This window comes from Myripristis murdjan, chromosome 23 (assembly GCF_902150065.1).
Source record: "Myripristis murdjan chromosome 23, fMyrMur1.1, whole genome shotgun sequence".
NCBI classification, from domain to species: domain Eukaryota; kingdom Metazoa; phylum Chordata; class Actinopteri; order Holocentriformes; family Holocentridae; genus Myripristis; species Myripristis murdjan.
In genome coordinates, this window is record NC_044002.1 from 713,674 (window position 1) to 735,499 (window position 21,826).

The window sequence follows — 21,826 nt, forward strand, 5'->3', positions numbered from 1 at the left end:
CTTTGGGGCGGGGGAGGGGCTCGCAGCAGCACCCGCTGCTCGCTGAGAACAGGAACTGCAGAGGAACGATACGTACTTTCATGTCAGTGTCCAAAATACCAGAAAAGTCTCCAATAACACCAGGAAAAGTCGCTAGATTTGTCGCTAGTCGCTTTTGACAAAAAAAAGTCGCCATGGGGAGTTGGAAAGTCGCCAGATTTAGTGAGAAAGTCGCCAAGTTGGCAACACTGGCCGAGTCGCTGGAGCTCTGCCTACCGGGCGCTGTTTGGCCTGCGGCGCTGCCTGTCAAGTGCGCATGACACGCTCGTGCACTGTAGTATCGATACTTTGGCAAATTAATATCGTATCCGGATACGGCCTTTTAGTATCGATACTTTTCGGAGTATCGATATTTTTGACAACCCTACTGCTGAGTGAAGTAAGAGAGTTTCTTCCTAGTTTAGGATGTACCATTTTTCACAGTCTACTTAACTGATATTCAGTGGTTCATCCTGGAACCAGCTGGGTTACGTAGCAGAATATAGCTGAATGTATTTACCACATTTTTGACACATTCATTGCATCAGATGATGTTCCACTAACCTGAAGTAGAAACTAGACTGAAAAACATCATTAACAAATTGGGAAGGAAGTACATGGAAAAGTCATGCCAAGTACTTTGACTTGGTCACAGAAAGTTACAGAAATGTGACAGAACTCTTTATATGTGTTGTCAATCCCCACAGCAATCTATCTCTTCTTTTCAGGGTCAGGACCAGGAGTTTGACAACTTTGTTTATGAGTCTCTGCAGTGGATCCTCACGACAGGCGAGGATGTTGGGATAAGGTACGTTTAGTAATGACAATGAATTTCCTTGTCTGCGTTCTATTCTGCAGTGCTCGCAGGGCTTTTTCACCTTTTATGAAATCTGACTTTTCTGATTTTGTTTTATTCTTAGGCTGGTTTAAAATGCATTTCAGTTTTAGTCACATTTTAGTCATTTGGAGTTTGTTTGTTTTAATCTAGTTTTTGTCAACAAAGATGGCAGTGGTTTTGGTCCTAGTTTACTTGAGTCAGTTTTCACAATCTTGCAAATTACTCTTATTTTTTAGCGCCCTTTATACACAGATTGAGATGCAGACTTCAGTGTGTTGTAGTTTTGCAGAATTTTCCTTCTTAAACGAAGAGTGTTGAATTATGTGACCTCTCAAAAATGCTTTCAAAGCCTCCCAAGCTACCTCTGCTGATGAAGCTGTTGATAAATTGGTTTCTATGTAAAAATTAATTTGTGATCTCAGCGATTCCTTAAAAGTCTCCTCTAATAAAAGACTAGAATTTAATCTCCATGTAGGTGATCTATTTTGCCTAATAAAGGACAGAATATTAAGAAATATTTGGCTGTGGTCTGAAAGAATAGTATTACCAGTGTCACTTGATGATATATCAGATATCAGTGACAAACAAATCTATCCTAGAAAATGAGCTGTGGGGTGAGAAGAATGTATAATCCCTTGTTGAAGGGTTTTGAAGTCTCTATACATTTACCAAACCAGACACCTTGGACGTACACTATATTACCAAAAGTATTCGCTCACCCATTCAAATGATCAGAATCAGGTGTCCTAATCACTTGGCCTGGCCACAGGTGTATAAAATCAAGCACTCAGGCATGCAGACTGTGAAACAAGACATTTGTGAAAGAATGGGCCGCTCTCAGGAGCTCAGTGAATTCCAGCGTGGAACTGTCATAGGATGCCAGCTGTGCAACAAATCCAGTCGTGAAATTTCCTCGCTCCTAAATATTCCACAGTCAACTGTCAGCTCTATTATAACAAAATGGAAGCGTTTGGGAACAACAGCAACTCAGCCACGAAGTGGTAGGCCACGTAAAGTGACGGAGAGGGGTCAGCGGATGCTGAAGCGCATAGTGCAAAGAGGTTGCCGACTTTCTGCACAGTCAATTGCTACAGAGCTACAAACTTCATGTGACCTTCAGATTAGCCCAAGTACAGTACGCAGAGAGCTTCATGGAATGGGTTTCCATGGCCGAGCAGCTGCAGCCAAGCCACACATCACCAAGTGCAATGCAAAGCGTCGGATGCAATGGTGTAAAGCACGCCGCCACTGGCCTCTAGAGCAGTGGAGACGCGTTCTCTGGAGTGATGAATCACGCTTTTCCATCTGGCAATCTGATGGACGAGTCTGGGTTTGGAGGTTGCCAGGAGAACGGTACATTTCAGACTGCATTGTGCCGACTGTGAAATTTGGTGGAGGAGGAATTATGGTGTGGGGTTGTTTTTCAGGAGCTGGGCTTGGCCCCTTAGTTCCAGTGAAAGGAACTTTGAATGCTTCAGGATACCAAAACATTTTGGACAATTCCATGCTCCCAACCTTGTGGGAACAGTTTGGAGCGGGCCCCTTCCTCTTCCAACATGACTGTGCACCAGTGCACAAAGCAAGGTCCATAAAGACATGGATGACAGAGTCTGGTGTGGATGAACTTGACTGGCCTGCACAGAGTCCTGACCTGAACCCGATAGAACACCTTTGGGATGAATTAGAGCGGAGACTGAGAGCCAGGCCTTCTCGACCAACATCAGTGTGTGACCTCACCAATGCGCTTTTGGAAGAATGGTCAAAAATTCCTATAAACACTCTCCTCAACCTTGTGGACAGTCTTCCCAGAAGAGTTGAAGCTGTAATAGCTGCAAAAGGTGGACCGACATCATATTGAACTCTATGGGTTAGGAATGGGATGGCACTTCAGTTCATAGTATGAGTAAAGGCAGGTGAGCGAATACTTTTGGTAATATAGTGTATCTTGGAGCGCTATGGGGCTGATGAAGATCTACGATCCAATACTGGATCCATTACTTCATTAAAATCGCCACCCATGGATAGTCTCCCATCATTAAGTTTCTTCTCAAGTAGTCCCAAAAATGCAGGATCATCTGCACTGGGGGCATACACATTCACTAATATGATAGTATTACCCAGGATCTCACAAAGCATCAACAAAATTCTGCCTGCCCTATCCGCACTCTCTTAAGCATTTAAACTGTAATTGCTTATTAACTACTGTAGCCATCCCTCTGCTCTTGTTCCTGCCACAAGCGCATCCCACAAAGCCCACCCAATCATTACAAAGCTTCTGTGATTCTTGTGCAAGTAGGTGAGTCTCCTGCCAGAATATTATGTCACACGTCTTGGTTTTATTGAACGTTATAATAATAATAATAATAAATTTTATTTAAAGGCGCCTTTCTTGGCACTAAAGGTCACCGTACAGGACACATTTAAAAAACATCAGAACACATTTAAAAACATCAGGACATATTTTTAAAAAAACCCAGCAGCAATAAGAATAAAGAATAAAACACCATAATAATAATACTTGCTTCTTTTTAACTTTGTTGTGAAGGCCTCTGACGTTCCACGCTCATAAGCTTCATACTTAATTTACTACTAAGATAATGTAGAGCGAGTGTTCTACAAGTTTTGCTGCAACTTCTGTAATGACCTAGGGACAAAAAAGAAAGTGTACATATGCATTTAACAAAAGCATCTGAAGAGCCAGAAGCTTAAACCGCACTCAGCATGGTCCGTGACTATCGAGCTTGAAACTGCTGTAGCCAGCGCCCTATGCACCCTGCTTCTAAGCTCATGCCTGACATTCAAGAGCATGGACTGTGCATCTGCCCCTCTGCCTGACACAAGTGTAACCATTAATGTTATTATAACAAAGAGCAAAACTTTCTGGCAATGATTTCAACAGTGAATCAAACAAGTCTATATGAACAAAATACACTGTATGGCCATAAGCAGGAACAAATGCTAATGCTACTGTTACATGTTACTGTTACATCTCCCAATAAAAAGATCTTACTGATGGTGGTTGCTCTATCCTCCTGTCAAAAATTGTCAGATTAGTTGAGTCCCCTGAGAAATCCTATTATCCCACCACTCATCCATATACAAGCGTCCAGTGATCAACGTCTCATACGCCCTGCATATAAAGGCTCTGCAAAATCCTCTGTTAAACTGGAATACGTTGAAAATGTGTGTTTACGTGGGCTTTGGGTCTTTGATAGTCCAACAGAATCATGCTGAAGAAGGACGGTGATACTAAGGCAGAAAACAGCGTTAATCTAAAGTGCAGGGGCACCCAGGTTATCCCATGGAGTGAATGTAAGCCAAGGCCTTTTATGGTCATCAAATCGGCGGGGGCCTTCCACTGATCTCATGGTGAGCGCTGCCGGATAGCTGAGACAGAATCTCAACAGTTTTTCATGGAGCATCTTCTTACACTCGTTGAAGTTCATGCATTTCTCATTAACCAACTTGGAGTAATTGGCGAATACCATGATATGATGCTCCTTCTAGGTAACTTCAAGCACCTTGCATGCAGCCTCTGCAATGCGATTCCGATCACTGAATCTCAGGAATGTGGCGATGTTGTGTCCTGATAAACGAGTGTTAGTCAGGATTTGAGCTTTTGCACAATAGCCCAATCCTGTGTGCTCTGTCCATTTTTCTATCCCCTTGGGAAGTCGATATTCAAAATCTCTGGTAAAATTTTGCCTAGGAATGACAGGGCATCGCTTTCCTTGATGCCATCTGGAAACCCAATAAAATGTAAATTATTCCTTCACCCACAGTTCTCAATGTCAACCAGGTTTTGTCAGAGGGCTTCCAATTCTGTGGCTGTGGCGGGGGTGTTAGCCTGCTACCTGTTATTAGCCTCCTCTAGGAAGCATGGACAGCTCTTGATTTGAGAGATGTGGTTAATTCATGTGATGTAATGTATGTAATTTCAGCCAATTTGCTATTGGTAGCACTTGTTGTCACCCAGATAGCCTCAAGTTTCTTGTCGTGTGTCTCAGACTTTTCCAGGATTAGAGCAGCAGTGAGTTTGGCAAACTCTTTTGCCACTTCACTGGAGATGGAGCTAGCTACAGGTGTATTGGTGTCAGGTGCATCATCATTTCTTCTAGCTTTGACTAGTGTTATCCGCTTCATTAGCTTTCAATCCACCGGGGCCTGTTCTTGAGGGATTTGTGGAATTTCTGGTAGTGTTTGGCATTGTTGCACTATACTGCCACTATAGTGCACTATTGCTAGATAGTTCAAAGAATATTGAACTCTTTGTCAGGTTTAGAAGTTAAACATGTGCATGGCTTGGCGCAGCTCTTCTTTATGCAGCCGTTTTCGTCAACCATGTCACGTTATTTCAAGCAGTTGATAGTTGATGTGCACTTAAAACAATTATGTCAGAAGGAATAAGTTTCAAGGATTAATTTTATTTTATTTAACAGGGACAATACAAAAAATAATGTGTCAAGTTATAAAACATGAAACCGTTGCATTGTATAAGGGGTTTATAGCCGAGGCTAGTTTGCGACCCCAGTCCCTGGTTGGGCCTTTCTATACAAGTAGCTACAATACGTAGTTAAAAATAAACAATTACACCAAGGCATGCATGAAGCTCTAATCTGTGCGGATACAAAAGCAATAACATTTCCTAGATTACAAATATACAAAATTACAGTGCCAAATTACAGTCATAAAAGCTGTGTCATCACCAATTTAAAATATGCCAATTAGTGTTCGCACATTTGGTTGGATTTCAACCAGAGTTTAACCTTATCATTAAATAAGTAAAATGGACTAATAATTATATAAGGAAGCAGAGTAGCATAGCTGGTGTTGTCGTCAAGGTAATGTGATGTCAAAGTATGCTATCACACTTTCCTCATATTTATTCAGATTCAGATCTGAAAATTGAATCTGAATGCTCCTTCAAACTGTCAAGCAGGCATTTTCGCTGATTACTCAGGTTACTTGCAGTCTGTCTGGGCTCAGGGCCGAGGGTTGACATTGGGATTGGGCCTTAGTTTTAATCAACAAATTGTGGTCTGGATATTGTTATTTACTTTGTCTGCATGCATTTCCAGGCTAATGGGGCAGAATGACGAAGAACCAGTGACTGATGTGAATGAGATCTCTTGGCTGGAATCCACCCATCCCAAGATGTCCTTCATCTGCCGCTTCCGCCGTGCCTTCCTCACCGTTGTCACCCGAGTCTTCCTCATTGCAGCAGGTCAGCCAAAATTAAGCATTTAATGAACCTATTTTTTAGTACATTGAAACAGGTGGTTAACTTTTATTTCCCCTTTGGTATATCTGAGGCAAACTGAAGGGAAACATAACTGCATACATGTAGCTTGTGGTAAGGCTGGTGCAGACAGTAAACTAAGGTTAGAGCACACTTTCTTAATCCCTTGAGGAAACAGAGGTGTTGGAACTACAAACAGTACTGTGGTACAATAAGAGTTAAGAAAATGTGGTCAACAGAAATAGAATGTAGACACTAATATTGCATATGGGGATTATATACAGATAGAGTGCACTCAGAAAGTATTCAGACCCCTTTCACTTTTTTCACATTTGTTATGTTGCAGCCTGATGTGTGCAAATTTGCAAAAATTCTAAAATACTGTTTACACTTCATTATAGGGTACTGAGTGTAGATTAATGAGAGAAACAATGACTTTAACAGATTGTAGCATCAGACTGCAACATAACAGAAGTAAAAAAAAAAAAAGTAAAGGGGATCTGAATACTTTCTGAATGCATTATACATCACATAACATGTAATTGCTAAACCATGTTGCACAGAATTGTGTGGAGGAAAAGTACAGCTTTGTTATTTTGTACAAAATACCAACAGTAGAGCCTATCGAAGCAAGAGAGAATGGAAAATGGGTAAGATATGGGAAAAAAACACCAAAAGGCACATGCATGAAAAAACGCCGGGTCAGCAGGGAGAAATTCTGTTAACCCTTACCATTCCTGCCCTCTCTTTAGACCCATTTTAAGGGGGGCAGAGGATCTTCAGGGGGAGATAAAAGGTCAACTATAAATGCCAAATAGAAGTGGTGAACATCATCTGAAAGCTGTGAACCTAAAGATTGATATGAGAAGCAGCTCGGCTGTGTGTGTCACGTTATTCTAGCCATAAATCTGTAATAAACATTGTGTTTTGGGCACATGCCTATTTATTTTTATCTATTTAGAGTATATAAAGGTTAGAACATTATGATGGAAGTATATGAAGCTATTCCCATGTTCAGTTAGGCCCTAAATCACTAGCTAGACTTTTTTCCTCTGTTGTTCCCCAGTGGCAGAACAAGCTACCAAACTCCATTTGGTCCTCGAGTTCCTCTCAGGCTTTAAGAGAAGGCTAAAAACCCAGCTTCTCAAGGAACACCTGCTCACTTAACAGACTGTTTAAAAAAAAAACTGCCTCTACGTTTTTCTCCTTCCCCCATGCACTTTATGCACTCTATATATTCCCTCTTTGAACTGCCTTGTAGCACCTATGTCCTTTGGACAGGAACTAGAGCTTTCCTCCACTTGATGTCATTGTTCTCTCCTGAATGCACCTTTGCTTGTTGGTGTGTAAAAATCCCATATCTATGTTGCTTTGGATAAAAGCATCTGCCAAATGTGAATTGTAATTGTAATTATGTGTCATAAGTTGTTTGCAATTATTGGTTGATGCCATTTGTTACACAGATTTGTTTTTTTTTTTTTATCACTCAAGAGTTAATAAAAAACGGTCAAAGTTCCCTCCGAATACCACATTAGGACACCAAGACCTTGTAGAACACCATAGAAAAATTCATGCTTTGATTTGTTGTCAAAAACCTTTGACATTTGGAGATTTCTTTAAGAACTGCATTTTTTGGTGATTGGATGGCAAGTATTCTGTTGCTGAAACGTCTCAGAAATTTGCCCTTACTGTCAGTATACCTGGAAAACCAGACATCTCCAGAAAGTCCCTGGTCTCTAGTTTGTGGTTGTAAAGTTTCATGAGCCTGTGATTATCCTAGAGGTCACTGTAGGTCATTTTATACCGTGAAGTTTTAAAAAAAAAATGGTCTCACTACAATGAAACGGCTCCTATGGGGGCCAGCATCATCACACATGAATCAAATGTGACTCATTGAATCCACAAGAGTCTCAGCTTTCCAGTCAAACCCAACTTATGCAGCTCAAAGACTGTTTAGGCCCCTGTATGCACCAACTACACCATTTTACAGTAGGCCAAAAGAACACATTTGGACTGCATGGTTTGTGGCCCAAACTGCATGGGATTAGAACAGGGTGGGCATGTCTGCAAAGGAGACTCATGGGTGCTCACAGAACCGATTTTCATTCAGATGTCTGGAGGTCAGAGGTCAAGAGACCCCTTTGAGAATGCCTGTTCCAGTTTTTCTCTTGCTGAAACTTAACTCATTGTCAAGTGTACAGGTGAAATTACATTTCACACGGTCCAACGTGCAGATGAAATAACAATGTACAACACGATAATGTAACTATATAGTGCAAAAACAGATGAAAAACATTGCATGACATAACAACAGACAACAATTTACTAGCAGCCAGTTGAGGTAGCAGCGTAAGTAATAAAATAAGGTGCCAGTGCACAGATTACGCCAAGGTATGCTGTGCAGCTATGCTGTGTGGAAAATCCTGCCTGATGTAAGAGGGTCACATTTTGAAGCAATATTTAGCCACCTTGCAAACAACTGATTGTTGACAAGGACTAATTGATCCTTAGAGTGGCTAGTTTTATATGATACCAGTATCTTCGCTCTAGCTTTAAAACTGTGCTTCTATAGCCTCTGAAAGCGAATATGTCGTCTGGGACTGCCAGTGGGCCATTGGAATGTTAAGGGGTGAACTAGAGGATTCATTAAATGAGGTGCTTGTCTGTAGCTGGTCCTGCCTCTGTCAGTGTGATCCACAAGTCTGAAATGTAACTAGGTGATGGAGACTGCAGAAATCAAATTGAATGAATTAATGAAATTAATTTTCATCCTAGAGTATTGAAACTGTGTATATTTACTAAATGAAAGGTGCTAAATCAGATTTCTGTCTAAAATATAAACTTTTGAAGCAACTGAGGACCAAACTTTGAATTTTTTTCAGGCTGTGCCTTATTGGGACCACTCTCTCAGAACCAAAATATGTCATAAGGTTAGATCTAGTATGTTTAAAGTATTTATTTCCACCGCTAGAAGTAAAATAATTAGAAGGAATGTCTGGATTAAGAACCCATTCCAGTTACTGCCCTGCTAAAGTTGAAAATAATGCCATAACGTGGTAAACAGGAGGTCTAGGTATCTGACCCCATATCTCCAGAGGCACACCTTGGATTTATTTCAAATTTTCAGTGGATATTCTACTGTTGTATATGCAGTAAACAACCAAAAATTGTGAATGTGTTATGAAAATTGTAAATTTTACACTTTGAATATATCGAAAATCCATGTAATTTACAAGCTTTCAACTTTAGTGTGTAACACTTAATTAAGTTTCATGACAGTGAAAAATGAAGATGAATTAATTTAGGTGGTAAAGTGAGCTGACTTTAATATTACAGCATGTTTGAGCATGTGGGTGAAATTGCTATTATTCAAATAAAGGTATGTGATTATTTCAACATTATGTTTTAATCCTACCACTTTGGATCTGTTTGTTATTATTCAGGTATCTTCATCAGGTCAATGACCTGATGAAGAGCTGACACGCTCGAAACGTTGCTCAAGTAAAACATTTTTTGTGAGTGTGTGGGCCTTTTTTCATCTTTATTATTCAGGTATGACGTTAAAAAATGTTATACTGTACCACAAATATGTTTTCAAATCAAGGACCCCAAGGCAAACTTCTAATGGGAGCCCACACCTAAATCAAAGTGAACTCAGAGGTCCAGAATATCAAATGATTTGAAAAACCCCCTAGCTTGGTATATTATAGTAAAGTACACTGACCTTTAGCAAGTATAGGCTATGTGTGGCAAACTGTGGTCCACCCACTGGGGGATAAAGTTTGCAGAGTTGGGTTGGGGGGCGAGGAGCAGCAGGAGTTGTATTTGTTACAGCAGCAGCAGTAATGGTACAATGATTTTAATATATTAATGAATTAGGAGAATTTCCCTTTTGAGAGCTGTAAAGGATTTTTTGGTGTTAATGTTGAAGCTCTAATTGAGTGCTTTTTGTGTTTCCATCCAGTGGTGGGCTGTTTGTGGGGTCTGGTCTACTACATGAAGTACCGCTGGAGGAGGGATGAGGAGGAGACCAGGCAGATGTATGACATGGTGGAGAGGATCATTGGTATGGAGCTGTGCAAATTCATCTCCCTTCCAAGCATGTGGTCCAACTATTTCCATTTTCCTCTTTATCATTTGTCCCCCACAATCCAAGATGGTGGAAGGGACTATAGCTAGGGCTTTGTCTGTCCATCACATGTTATCTCTGAGCCTCTGCTGACATGTTTTGGATGAACATGGGGGAATGATGGATTTTTTGACACCAAGGTCAAGGATTTTGAATATTAAGCTCATGCACCTGTTACAGTGCTACTGCCAAGCCAACAGAGCACTAAGTTTCTTGCTCATTATCTCAGACACTGCTTTGTTGAATTTGTTGAACCTTTGGGGAATGATGAGTTTTTACCGACATTTCTGTAGCACACGTGTAAAGAGGGTCTAGCCATGTCAATAAGGAAGTGTCCTAATAGGTCTCACCACCAGCAGAGCTTGTTTTTCGGTCAGTCTCCCCAGTTCTAACCAATATTTGGCTATAAATGGTGAGAACAGGCTCTGTGAGCCTGTTCGCTCTCTAGCCTGCTGCCTCTGATGTCAGAGGTTTGCACTGCTGTAATCTGTTGTCTTGGTATGAAAGGTTTCTATTCATAGAAATTATAGATGCATGGTTATGGAATTACAGGGCTAATAACAATAACAAGTAATCGTCAGAATCAGAATACACCAATTATCTGTTTTTTGTGGCCAAAAGTATCATGATAAACGATAACATTGCTTTGCACTCGCAAAAATGTAAAGAGGACAATAAAGGCTAACTTTTTAGATTGACCATTTTTTTCCACACTGTCAGTGCAGTTTTGTATAGTTAGAAATTGTAGTTAACACACATAAAAAAACATTTTTTACTGCCATTCTTCATCAAATATTACTCATTTTCTCTCAAAGTGCCAACATGCAGTGATGCACTTAATCAGTTCAACAGAAAACATTGTTACATTAAACATGATGCACTATACAACAGTCAGCATGTAAAATAACAATGTTTATTTACAGCCAGTCAACAGATAGACATTATGGAATTAAAAGAAAAAAAAAATCCACATTATCAGATGGAATTATCAGCTGAAATTTATTTATAAATTATAATTTATTTGTCAGAGGAAATAATTGGTCCACCAATCTGTTGTGGATCATTAGTAACATTATGGTTTGTATTTTTTCAGCCTATTTATTTCAGCTTATCTGATTATCAATTCAAGTCAGACTTGGTCTCAAAATGTCTTTACTCTGCTCCATCTTGTAAAAACAAACAACAGTAAAAAATGTTCATACTGTGTTCACACTGCAGGAAAATTCCTTTATTGGTTATACTGGTAAAGACCAAGGTTGTTATCGTTAATGAAAACCAATGAAATAATGAAAACTAGATATGAAAAAACATTTTCGTTAAGTGAAATAAAATAAAATTGAGGCTTTACAAAAAAGCACTAACTGATACTGTAATGCGAGTTTACAAAGCTAACTTAAATAAACTCAATTTATTTAGAAAATTTCTTTAGTTTTCGTCTTTGTCAATTTATTTCATACACAGGCCTAGTACTTTGGGTGGATGTGAAATCTATCTTCCAATTTTTTAGCTGTGGCAGTTTCATGCAGCAGATGGCTAATATCCTTGTGTTGGCACAGTTGCATAAGCAAGTGCCTTTTGGAATCTTGCCCCAGGCAAATAATCCATTTTACAAAAAAAGACTAAAACTAACACTGAAACAATTTTAAAAAATCTGAACTAGAACTAAGCATTTTCAAAAAACCTGAACTAAACTAGCAAACCTGCTTTAAAAACCAATTAAAACTAAACTGAAATTGAAAAGAAAAAAGTCAAAACAAAATAAACTTAATTAGAAATATAAAACTATAATAACCTTGGTAAGGACTGAGACATTCACACATGAATTGTTATTTTTTCATGTGTGCATTGTTTGAGGCATTGCTGCTTAAAGCTTGGGAACTTGTTTCATTTTGAAGAAGCCAGATCTCAATATAAAACAACATAATTTCCCTGTGAGTTCATCACATTTGACCCAGCAGTATCAGAGAGAGTGTGAATTCTGTCCCCCAAGTTTCATCCAAATCTGGCCAACAGAGGCCGAGAAATCACCTATGATGCATGGATGGAGCCTGATTTGCATTCTCTCCCCGATTTTTTTTTTTTTTTTTTTTTTTTTTTTTTTATTCCCCATCATGGGGGAGAACAATTGATCAAATTGGATATGCTAAAAGGCTGGATCTGAACTGTCTGTATGAACACAAGCTGTTGACATTCTTGACTAATTCCATACAGAGCTCTTAACACCCTATTTGACTAAACTTGGGTCCTAACTGTTGTTTAGATGTGTTGAGGAGCCACAGTGAGGCATGCCAGGAGAACCAGGACCTGCAGCCCTACCTGCCCATTCCTCACGTCAGAGACTCCCTGGTCCAGCCTCAGGACCGGTCAGTACCAACACCGCCAGCTGGGCAGATCACACAGCAAAACTGAAACTGTAGTAGGGCGTTATTATAAAACTTGCAAAGGATATGAAAGAAACTGTAAATCAGGGCCTGGAGTTAACCCCTGCCATGCCACACCAAATGCACATCTAATTTGTCTTTGGTAGAAAAATTAAAGCTGTACTCCAGTCATTTATCAACTCCCTGAAAAAAGAATCATCTCTGTTCATCAGTATTATATATTTAGATGTTTATTCCATGACAGAGCATCCCTTAGTGCCTTAAAACAGATTACATGTAACTCTAAACCTACACCAGCTTGTAACCAGAGCTCTGTTCACAGAATCAGGAAGTCCTGTCCTGTGACAGTTGTGAACATTGCATTTCATAATTTAACCATTGAAAAAGTCTTTTTTTTCCAGCGGATCTCTTAGTTCTATTAACATTGTTTGTGTGAAGCAGCCCTTTAGAGTTGGTGTTGTTGTTTTGTTGAGTACAAAACATGACCAGCAGTCCAGCTGCAGCGTTGACTGGCGGAGCTGGTACTAATGATATGCAAAGCACCTCTGTGTCATTTGAGAGGATTGGCTCTTCTATAGCTCTACACCGTCAATCTGTTGCTGTGTATTATGAAACGACATCACATTTGTATTTACTGGAGTTCTCAATGGGTCTAGAACTTCGAGCCTGGCCTTACCCTGGCCTGGGTGAGCCAAGGCCCAGGGCACTCTGATCTGGCAGCTAGGAGACATTAAAGGCGTTCTCACGACTGCATTGTCCAGCCTGATTGAATCAAACTCTGGGCCATTTCCCCCTTAGTGCAGTTCATTTGGTCAGGTGCGAAACCAGCAATCACACTCAAGTGCAGACCAAAACATCTGGATCGAGACCCTGTTGAGATCGTCTCTCTATGCAGTTACAAAGAACTCTGGAGTGGTTCATTTGTGGTGTGAACATGAACTGACTTTGATTTGACCTAACTACTGCAGTTTTTGCATAAAGCAGCTCCTGTAGCTCAGCTATGTATTATGAACCCCTAATTAATAACAGAAAGAAGCAAGCATTACAGGCAAGCATAGCATTAGCAGGTAGCAGTTCACAACATATGAACACAATGAATCAAGAATTGACATTGAGCAGCAAGGAAAAACATTATCTTCTTAGTATTAGACCAAACGGGAGACAAAGTGAGACTAGTGTATTGCATTTCATGATGAACAAGGCAGTGGGAATTATTTATTTACCATCTCACTATAGCCTAGTTTTAGCCGTTCCTTTAACCAGCCCAAACCCGGTCCAACACCCAGCAAATTGTATTAAATACTGCCCAATCCAACATGAACCTGATGGGTTGTGTGTGTTTTTTCTTTTTTCAAATTTACTTGTAACTTTTTACTAATTTCTTGCAAATTTTCAGGTCATGCTTGTGCTTTCAGCTTGAGCATGTAAATCTGACACTGATCCAACATTAGTCATCTTATATTTAAATATATATTTCAATCATTATCAATATAGTTGTAATAAAAAAAGCTATCTTCAGATTTTTACATATTCACTTATTTTTGCAAATTTGCTGGAATTTTCATGTAATTGTTTTACTAATTGTTTTTGCTAATGTTCTGGTAATTTGCTGATCACCTTTTCCCATGTGTTTGAAAGAAATGAGGTTTCAAAAGGTAAATTAATCAAGTCATAAACTAGATCTGCTAATGGTGGGACACAATGTAGCCCTTCTGTGATAAACAAATGAAGCTTTGTTGAGGTGAGGGTCATTTCTCTTACTGCTGGTTTCCAGAAAGAAAATGAAGAAGGTATGGGAGCGGGCCGTGAGTTTCCTCGCGACCAATGAGTCAAGGATCCGGACTGAGGCTCAGCGGATTGGCGGGGCAGACTTCCTTGTCTGGAGGTGGATCCAGCCTTCGCTCAGCTGTGACAAGATCTCCTCGATTCCCTCTAAAGTATGGCAGGGAAAAGGTAATGTAAAATTAACATGGCCAGCAGCACCAAGTCAAACACTGCCAAAGTTCCCCCGTAACCATTGCATTTAGCTGGCCATCTTTGGAAAAAGGTTAATTTCCTACACTGTTTGTTAACATACTAAACTAAAATAACAGAGCTCTCTCTGAATTAGGATAAATCCAACTACCCACATGGAAAAGTGCCAAGGAATAGAGCTCACCGTGGGTCATTTTAGAATACCCCAAAATAACACCTTTGTACCGCATGCAAGTACCTGCATGTTTTTTTCTGCAAATTGCATTAATTGATCAGTCAACCGATTAAGGTGCATACCCATAGTGTCAAGGCACTCCTTTGAAAATGGCCATGCCAGTTTTTCCCTCGCCAAAATTTAGCTCTCTTGAGAAAAGTACCCATATATGAAGGTACAATAAAATGGTGGACAACACAGCTCCATGCTGGCATTGCCTGAACGCTTTTCAAATTCGCCACCATGTCAATCAAAATTATGATCCTGTTACTAAAAAAATGTAGAATTTTTGTGAATTCTGAATTGATGCCATTAATTGTCCAGGACCTACTGGTCAGTCACTTTCTCACCCCGTCCCATACTCACAGCCCTCTATGACTTGTCATCTGACAGAGTGAAATTAAAAGAACCACATTCAAAAATGCAACAGTCATTTTAATCTACCATGGTTAAAACCAAAAAAACCTTTGTGTGGTTGCACTTCAATGCACATTTCATAACTGACAGTTAAAGGGAAATCCTCAAGCCTGAACTGAATTCTCTGCATGATCATCAGCTCATTGGTTTCTTTTCTGTCCATTTCAGCATTCCCTCTAGACCGGAGGAACTCACCACCCAACAGCCTCACACCCTGTCTGAAGATCAGAAACATGTTTGATCCAGTCATGTGAGTACTACACGCTCAGATTTCACCTATATACTTGCTCTTTGTTCTGTTTAGTGCTGCAAAATCAATCAGATTATAATTGTGGCTATGATTTTGGCTTTCCTATATGTAATTAGGGCTGAACGATTTGGGAAAATAATCTGGTTGTGATTTCTTTTAACCAATACTGCAATTGCAATTTAAAATGCAAATATTTCGCATTCCTTATCTTCTGTATTCAGCAAACACAAACAACAAATCATTCTATAGTATGATCACCACAGTTTTAGATAGATTAAACATAAACTGTTCTTTCTTGTAGGCCAAGACTACATGTTACGATGAAATGAGATGATGCATGATTTGATATGAATGACATATTTTTATTTAATTACTTCAGTCACAGTAGTAAATTGACTGAACTGTAAGCATGTAATAATTATCCTGACAACATAAATCACCACCAAATAAGCCTGGTGTAATATGAAAGTTAGTAACAAATCATGCTAAAATGCAGATTGTAGAGAAAATAACAAATCTGTGGCTTAACCGTTATATATTTAGATAATTAAATATCATTGTAATAAACATTTGCTATGTGAACATGTGGATTGAACTTAATAAATACTGATTGTGAGCTTTATAAGACAGTCTTTAAAAAAATAAAAATATTTTTTAAAAAATTTAAGTCGTAAAAAATGTGATAAATATGTGTATTGTACTTTTTTATTCAACCTTAAAAGAAACAAAAAACAGTCTGAATATTAATATGAATATTAATCTTAATTATTTCCAGTCAATAATAGCAACACACCACACACTCAAATGTACTGTATGTCACGACATACAGCACTTTATATCGCACCTTTGTGATTAGAAAATCTCGTTTTATCATATCATGATATTATCGCAAATGCAATTAATCATTCTGCCCTACATGTAATTAACTGTGATACTGGGTCTTTAAATATCTTAAAGATGAAAACCATAACTTTATTTTTAGATTAATATGGGGGCGGAATGATTTGGTAAAAAGGATAATGTTGCAACTAATTTTACAGATACAGGAATTGCAATATGATGAGTAATCTTTTTAGCATCATAATTTTCATTTTCACATAACAATCTAAAATGACAATAGTGTGATTTTTTTTTTTTCTGGGATTTGTACCAAACAAACACTTTTTCTTAGATCAAGAAAATACAATTTGTAGGCCAGGGGGTCTCTGTAGCACCATAAAACTTAAATTTCCATGAAGTTTTGTCACACAAAAATTGTGCCTCCTGTGATTTGGCAATTGCACTTGTATTACTATTTTGATAATATTTAATTTGATATTTGGGTCAATGACAAACTGACAGTCTAAAAGGGTATTTTTAAGTTTTTTCAAAGTGGATGTAATGCATATTTTTGAGTCTGGGACAGTGTCTTCTAACAGGTTTCATTTGTTAAGCAACATTTTAAAATTTTGAAATCCTTTTTTTCACTGCATATCTACCTTTACCACCCAAAAAATGTCAGGTGGCACAACCAAATATATGTAAATATATATATATTTTCCTATTAGTGAAATCTTTGTCAAGTATCCCTTAGAGTGTCTAAAGTGCCTCAAACATTATTATTTGGGGGCTGTATTTTGTGTTTACAATAATTCAAGATTATTACATTCAAGTCGCCAGTTATTTTGTATTTTTATCATCTGATTTTACTTTTAAAGGCAAAAAAATATATAAATATACAAATAACTGCATTCAATTCAATAGCTCTTCACATCATACTCAAAATATTTGTTCACTTTAGCTTGTTATTTGATGGTTTGAATGAATGTTTTACTTGGTCGCACCACATGGCAAGTAACACAAATTTGTGTGCGTTGTGGAGTATGGTAAAACTCCTGAAGCCTGTACCATAAAGCTGGATTAACATGGCCGGGCTTTCTCTTACTTATCTGGCTTCACTTAACCAGACATCCGCACTCCAGATTTTCGGTACCATAAAGCCAGCTATCAACTCGCTAATTCAACCCAGGCTTTTCCAATTGAGATCTGTGCGCGCTCACATAAAAAGGGCGGAGTTTTCTGCATGCGACCAGTCACAGACAAGGAAAAATCCACCCGAGCCACATACTTTACGACGGAGGAGCAGACAATAATCTGATCATCATCCAGGCAAAAAGCAACACAGCTGCCAAAAGCTGCAAGGAATGCTTGCAAAAAAAATCGCCGACTGTGTCAATGCGTAAATTAGTGCGATTATAATATTACTTCCCCACCATGACGGCACGAGTAGATCTGACTACAGTAACATTTGTGTGTTCAGTAAATGAATGTGTCTCCCACTCAGCCGTACACTCCTGCAGAGGAACTCGCCCTCTCTCACAGTGAGGGGCGACCCTCGCTGGACCGCTGCCTTCAGTTTGAGTTTCAGCAGAATCGTCACTTTGATTCAACTGATTTTGATATTTCATTTTATAAACCATCTGATGCCTCGTGTTTATTCTGCTGGTTAGAATATTATTTCACTGTCACTTAAAGACTGTAAAGTATTTGGCATCAACTCTCGTGGACTTTTCAGGGCAGACACCCTAAATACTAAATATGAGCAAACTAATGGAAACCTAAAGGAGCCCAGAGGCTGGCCTGGCTTTTATCAGACTTTTATTTAACCCTCTGAATTAAATTCCCCTCATTTATTTTCAGAAATATTTTTAAAAATCACTACATCAGTCTACCAGATCAATTTTTGGTTGGACAGTGTAGAGTCATGAGTTAAAAAAAAACAAAACAAGAATTCCTCCTTCTTCTCTTCAGATTTGAAAAAATGTGAGAGAAAAACAAACAGAATTAAAATAAGAAGTCTAAAAAAATTTATTAATTTTATAAAAGAAGAGGAAGAAAGGAAAAAAAATACTCAGCCTAACTTAGAAAAAAAGGTGCACAAGTTGTGTACCTCAATCCACTGGGTTCTCATCCAATGGGCAGGCCAAGAGAATTGATTGGTCAGTAGGTGGGGCTTTTCTACCTGCTGAGCTCTTATCCTGAACTTAACCTGCTCCGGAGCAGGTTAGGTGTTCAGCGTATATTACCACGGCAACGTAGCCCGATAGGAAATAAGCCACCATTATGGTACAGAAAAGCTAGGGTTAAGCCTGAAGTTAGTTCGCTAAGCTGAAATCCAGCTTTATGTTACAGGACTCTGGTAGCCAGTAGTCTATTCAAAACACAGGCGTTCACATTGTAAACCGATTAATCAACCAGACGCCCGTGTTGCAGTCTCAGATACACACAGATTCAGATCATTTCACTTTCAAATTTAAAATGCTGAATAATTAATATAAAAGTGTAACCTGTGTGGTCAATGCCATTTCAGTGTTCCCCCCTAAAGGTTTTTTTCTGTTTGTCCCACCAGTAATTGGCCTGTTTTGTGCCTTATGTTTGTATTTTGGCCTACACTGTTGACATTTTTGACAATAGAGTTAAGGTCTGTGTGTTCCTCACATGCATTCATTTAATTATTATTTATTTTGTGTTTCTTTGGTCCAGACAGATGCATATACAGATACATATTGCACATTTCATGAATACTTTATCATAATGGAGCATAGCATTTATAGTTTAAGCTAATTTGATTGTCCCGAGTCTGGCCTTTATTAAAACAGTTACACATTAAACCTAATCAGCAAAAGTAAAGGAAATGCAGAGCATGGGTGTATTGGATTTAAGGTTCTAACTGGAGCCACAAACCACCAGGAAACAAGGATTACAATCAGACGTCCAGTTTATTTTAAGCTGTAAATGTTGTTGTCATGATGGTTGACTTGGTTCTAAACAAAGGGAAACAAATTATAATATTTCTCCAAAACCAATAATAAATTCAATATTTAAATCATCTTAAATATCTGCACATTGCAGTACCATAATTATTTCAAATAATTGGCCAAACATGTGCTTCATAATAATCACATAACAGTTTAAATCAAATTATTTATTCACCTTCATGTTAAAATGTAGATTGATAGATAGATAGATAGATAGATAGATACTTTATTCATCCCGAAGGAAATTCACAGTTTTCAGCAGTATCCACAGAGTACAAGATTAAGTAAATCAAAAATAAAGAATAAGTAAATCAAAAATAAAGGGTGGGGGGGTTGTAGTTAAGGTGCTGAGTAGAAGGAAGAATGTGCATACAGTAAGAGTTATCTCGTCCGGGTGGAGTTAAAAAGCCGCATGGCGTGGGGGAGGAATGATTTCCTCAGTCTGTCGGTGGAGCAGGACAGTGACAGCAGCCTGTCACTGAAGCTGCTCCTCTGCCTGGTGGTGGCGCTGTGCAGTGGATGCAGTGGATTGTCCATGATTGACAGGAGCCTGCTCAGCGCCTGTTGCTCTGCCACAGATGTCAGGCTCTCAAGTTGTGTGCCCACAAGTTGTGTCACAATGCCAATAAAATAAAAGGAAAGTACTACATACATTGAAGGTTTGTCAAAAGACACATGGAAAACACCTACAAACACTCCATCAGCAAACAAAGAAAAGAGGGAGGTCCATCTCCAGGCCTCTATTTATAAGATAGGAGCTACTCCCAACAATACACCACTTGATGCTCCCTTGTGGAGATGAAAGGAAATAAGTTTACAGTTTCTAACAATGGGACAAAAGAACAATAGAAACCAAACAAAAACGGAAAACCAACAAACAGGCCGACATACATTTAAATGTGAGTGTAAAACTGGCTGCACTTTTGTCTGTTGTCCAGTTGTACCAGACTAGACCAAGTTTTTCCTGATGCCCTCCAGTCTGAGGAACGATGCTGTTTTGTGTCATTTCTGAGAACTGAAGCTGAGGTCTCAGGATGTCCTCAAATGTACACCAGACACCTGTTTTTTTGTTTGTTTTGTTTATTGCAACATTTTTTCTTGGTCTCACTAGCACAAATAAGGTTGATTCTCTGTTTCTTGTGTTACTGTCTGCATATGCACATAAGTGACCTAAACTAAAGCTTAAGTGGTTGGAAATGTGTTTTTTCTCAGGGAGGTTGGGGAGAACTGGGACCTGGCCATACATGAGGCCATCCTGGAGAAGTGCAGTGACAACGATGGCATCGTCCACATTGCTGTTGACAAGAACTCACGTGAAGTAAGCACCATTACTGGACAATTACTCTTTGATTTCATATCAGTGATGTCATGTCAGTTTAATTTTTGAATTGGACAACATGCCAGACTGATGTGTGCTGTGCTCTCTTCACAGGGTTGTGTCTATGTGAAGTGTCTCTCTGCAGAGCACTCAGGGAAAGCCTTTAAGGCGCTTCATGGCTCCTGGTTTGATGGTAAATAAGAAACGTGATAACCTTTACTATTACAAAGCCTCAGCATCAATAACAGAAAATCAAAGACCTGCATCATCTTAATGTCAGACTTAATCTAATATCAGTGCTTTCAGAGGTTTAAAGGGCCACTAAGTAATCTGACTTTTAGCACCCTTTATCAGCAACTAAAAAATTGCAACATTAACATATTTAACCTTTTTGACCTAATAGTACTGTTCATTTTGTTGACTCCAACTGAGTGAACACACAGCTCCTGACCTTGGTGTGGAAGGGAACACATTTTTATGGACAAACTGTATGGTATAAAAACAAAAGCTCGACATAGTGCAAGAAGCTACAATGAGGAATGCGGATCAATCTATGTGTAAAGATCGATAAATAATGCAATTTACAGAGGAAAAAAATGAAATCAGAGAAATCAGAGGCCATCCAAAACCACTCAGTCTCCACCTCTCTGTCTGAAATACTTAAAGACAGAGGTTACAGTTTTCTTCCATCAGTGATTTAATACTTTCCCCTTTTGCGTGTTTCTCTGCTATTCTAAGAAGGTTACTAGTTAGGTGTTCCATACATGCTGTTAATGTTTCTTAGTTTAACAAAGTGGATAGGACTGATTGGTTTCCTCTGAGCTTTATCCCAAGCCTCTTATCAGACCACTCTGATCAACTCGTCAGACTGGCTGGCTCACAAGACTACACAAATGTGTTTTTGTTTCCCGGGCCAAGGCTAACAGTTCCCTATTTTTGCTTCTTTTTGAGCACTTCTTAAACAGATGGTCCAGTCTTTTTTTTTTTTTTTTGGAGGGGGGGGGGGGGGGTGGGGGGGATAAATAAATATATATATCTATATCTGCCTATCTACATCTGTATTTATGTGCATATATATGTATGTATATACATACATATATATGCATGTATATACGTATGTTTGTGTGTGTGTGTGTGTGTGTGTATATATATGTGTAAATATATGTGTGTGTGTGTATGTATATATATATATATATATATATATATATATATACATATATATATATATATATATATATATATATATAAACC

At 38.8% G+C, this 21,826-nt stretch overlaps 1 protein-coding gene across 1 annotated transcript in view; it reads left to right on the forward strand.

Annotated features, from left to right (window-relative positions):
• lemd3 (LEM domain containing 3) overlaps positions 1–21,826 on the forward strand; it is a 36,518-nt gene that overhangs the window by 10,924 nt on the left and 3,768 nt on the right. Inside the window, exons 5-12 of the mRNA XM_030045774.1 lie at positions 747–826; positions 5,935–6,080; positions 10,060–10,161; positions 12,485–12,587; positions 14,380–14,558; positions 15,379–15,460; positions 20,470–20,575; positions 20,690–20,768. Coding sequence (XP_029901634.1) covers positions 747–826; positions 5,935–6,080; positions 10,060–10,161; positions 12,485–12,587; positions 14,380–14,558; positions 15,379–15,460; positions 20,470–20,575; positions 20,690–20,768 — 877 coding nt within the window. The remainder of the gene's footprint in view (positions 1–746; positions 827–5,934; positions 6,081–10,059; positions 10,162–12,484; positions 12,588–14,379; positions 14,559–15,378; positions 15,461–20,469; positions 20,576–20,689; positions 20,769–21,826) is intronic.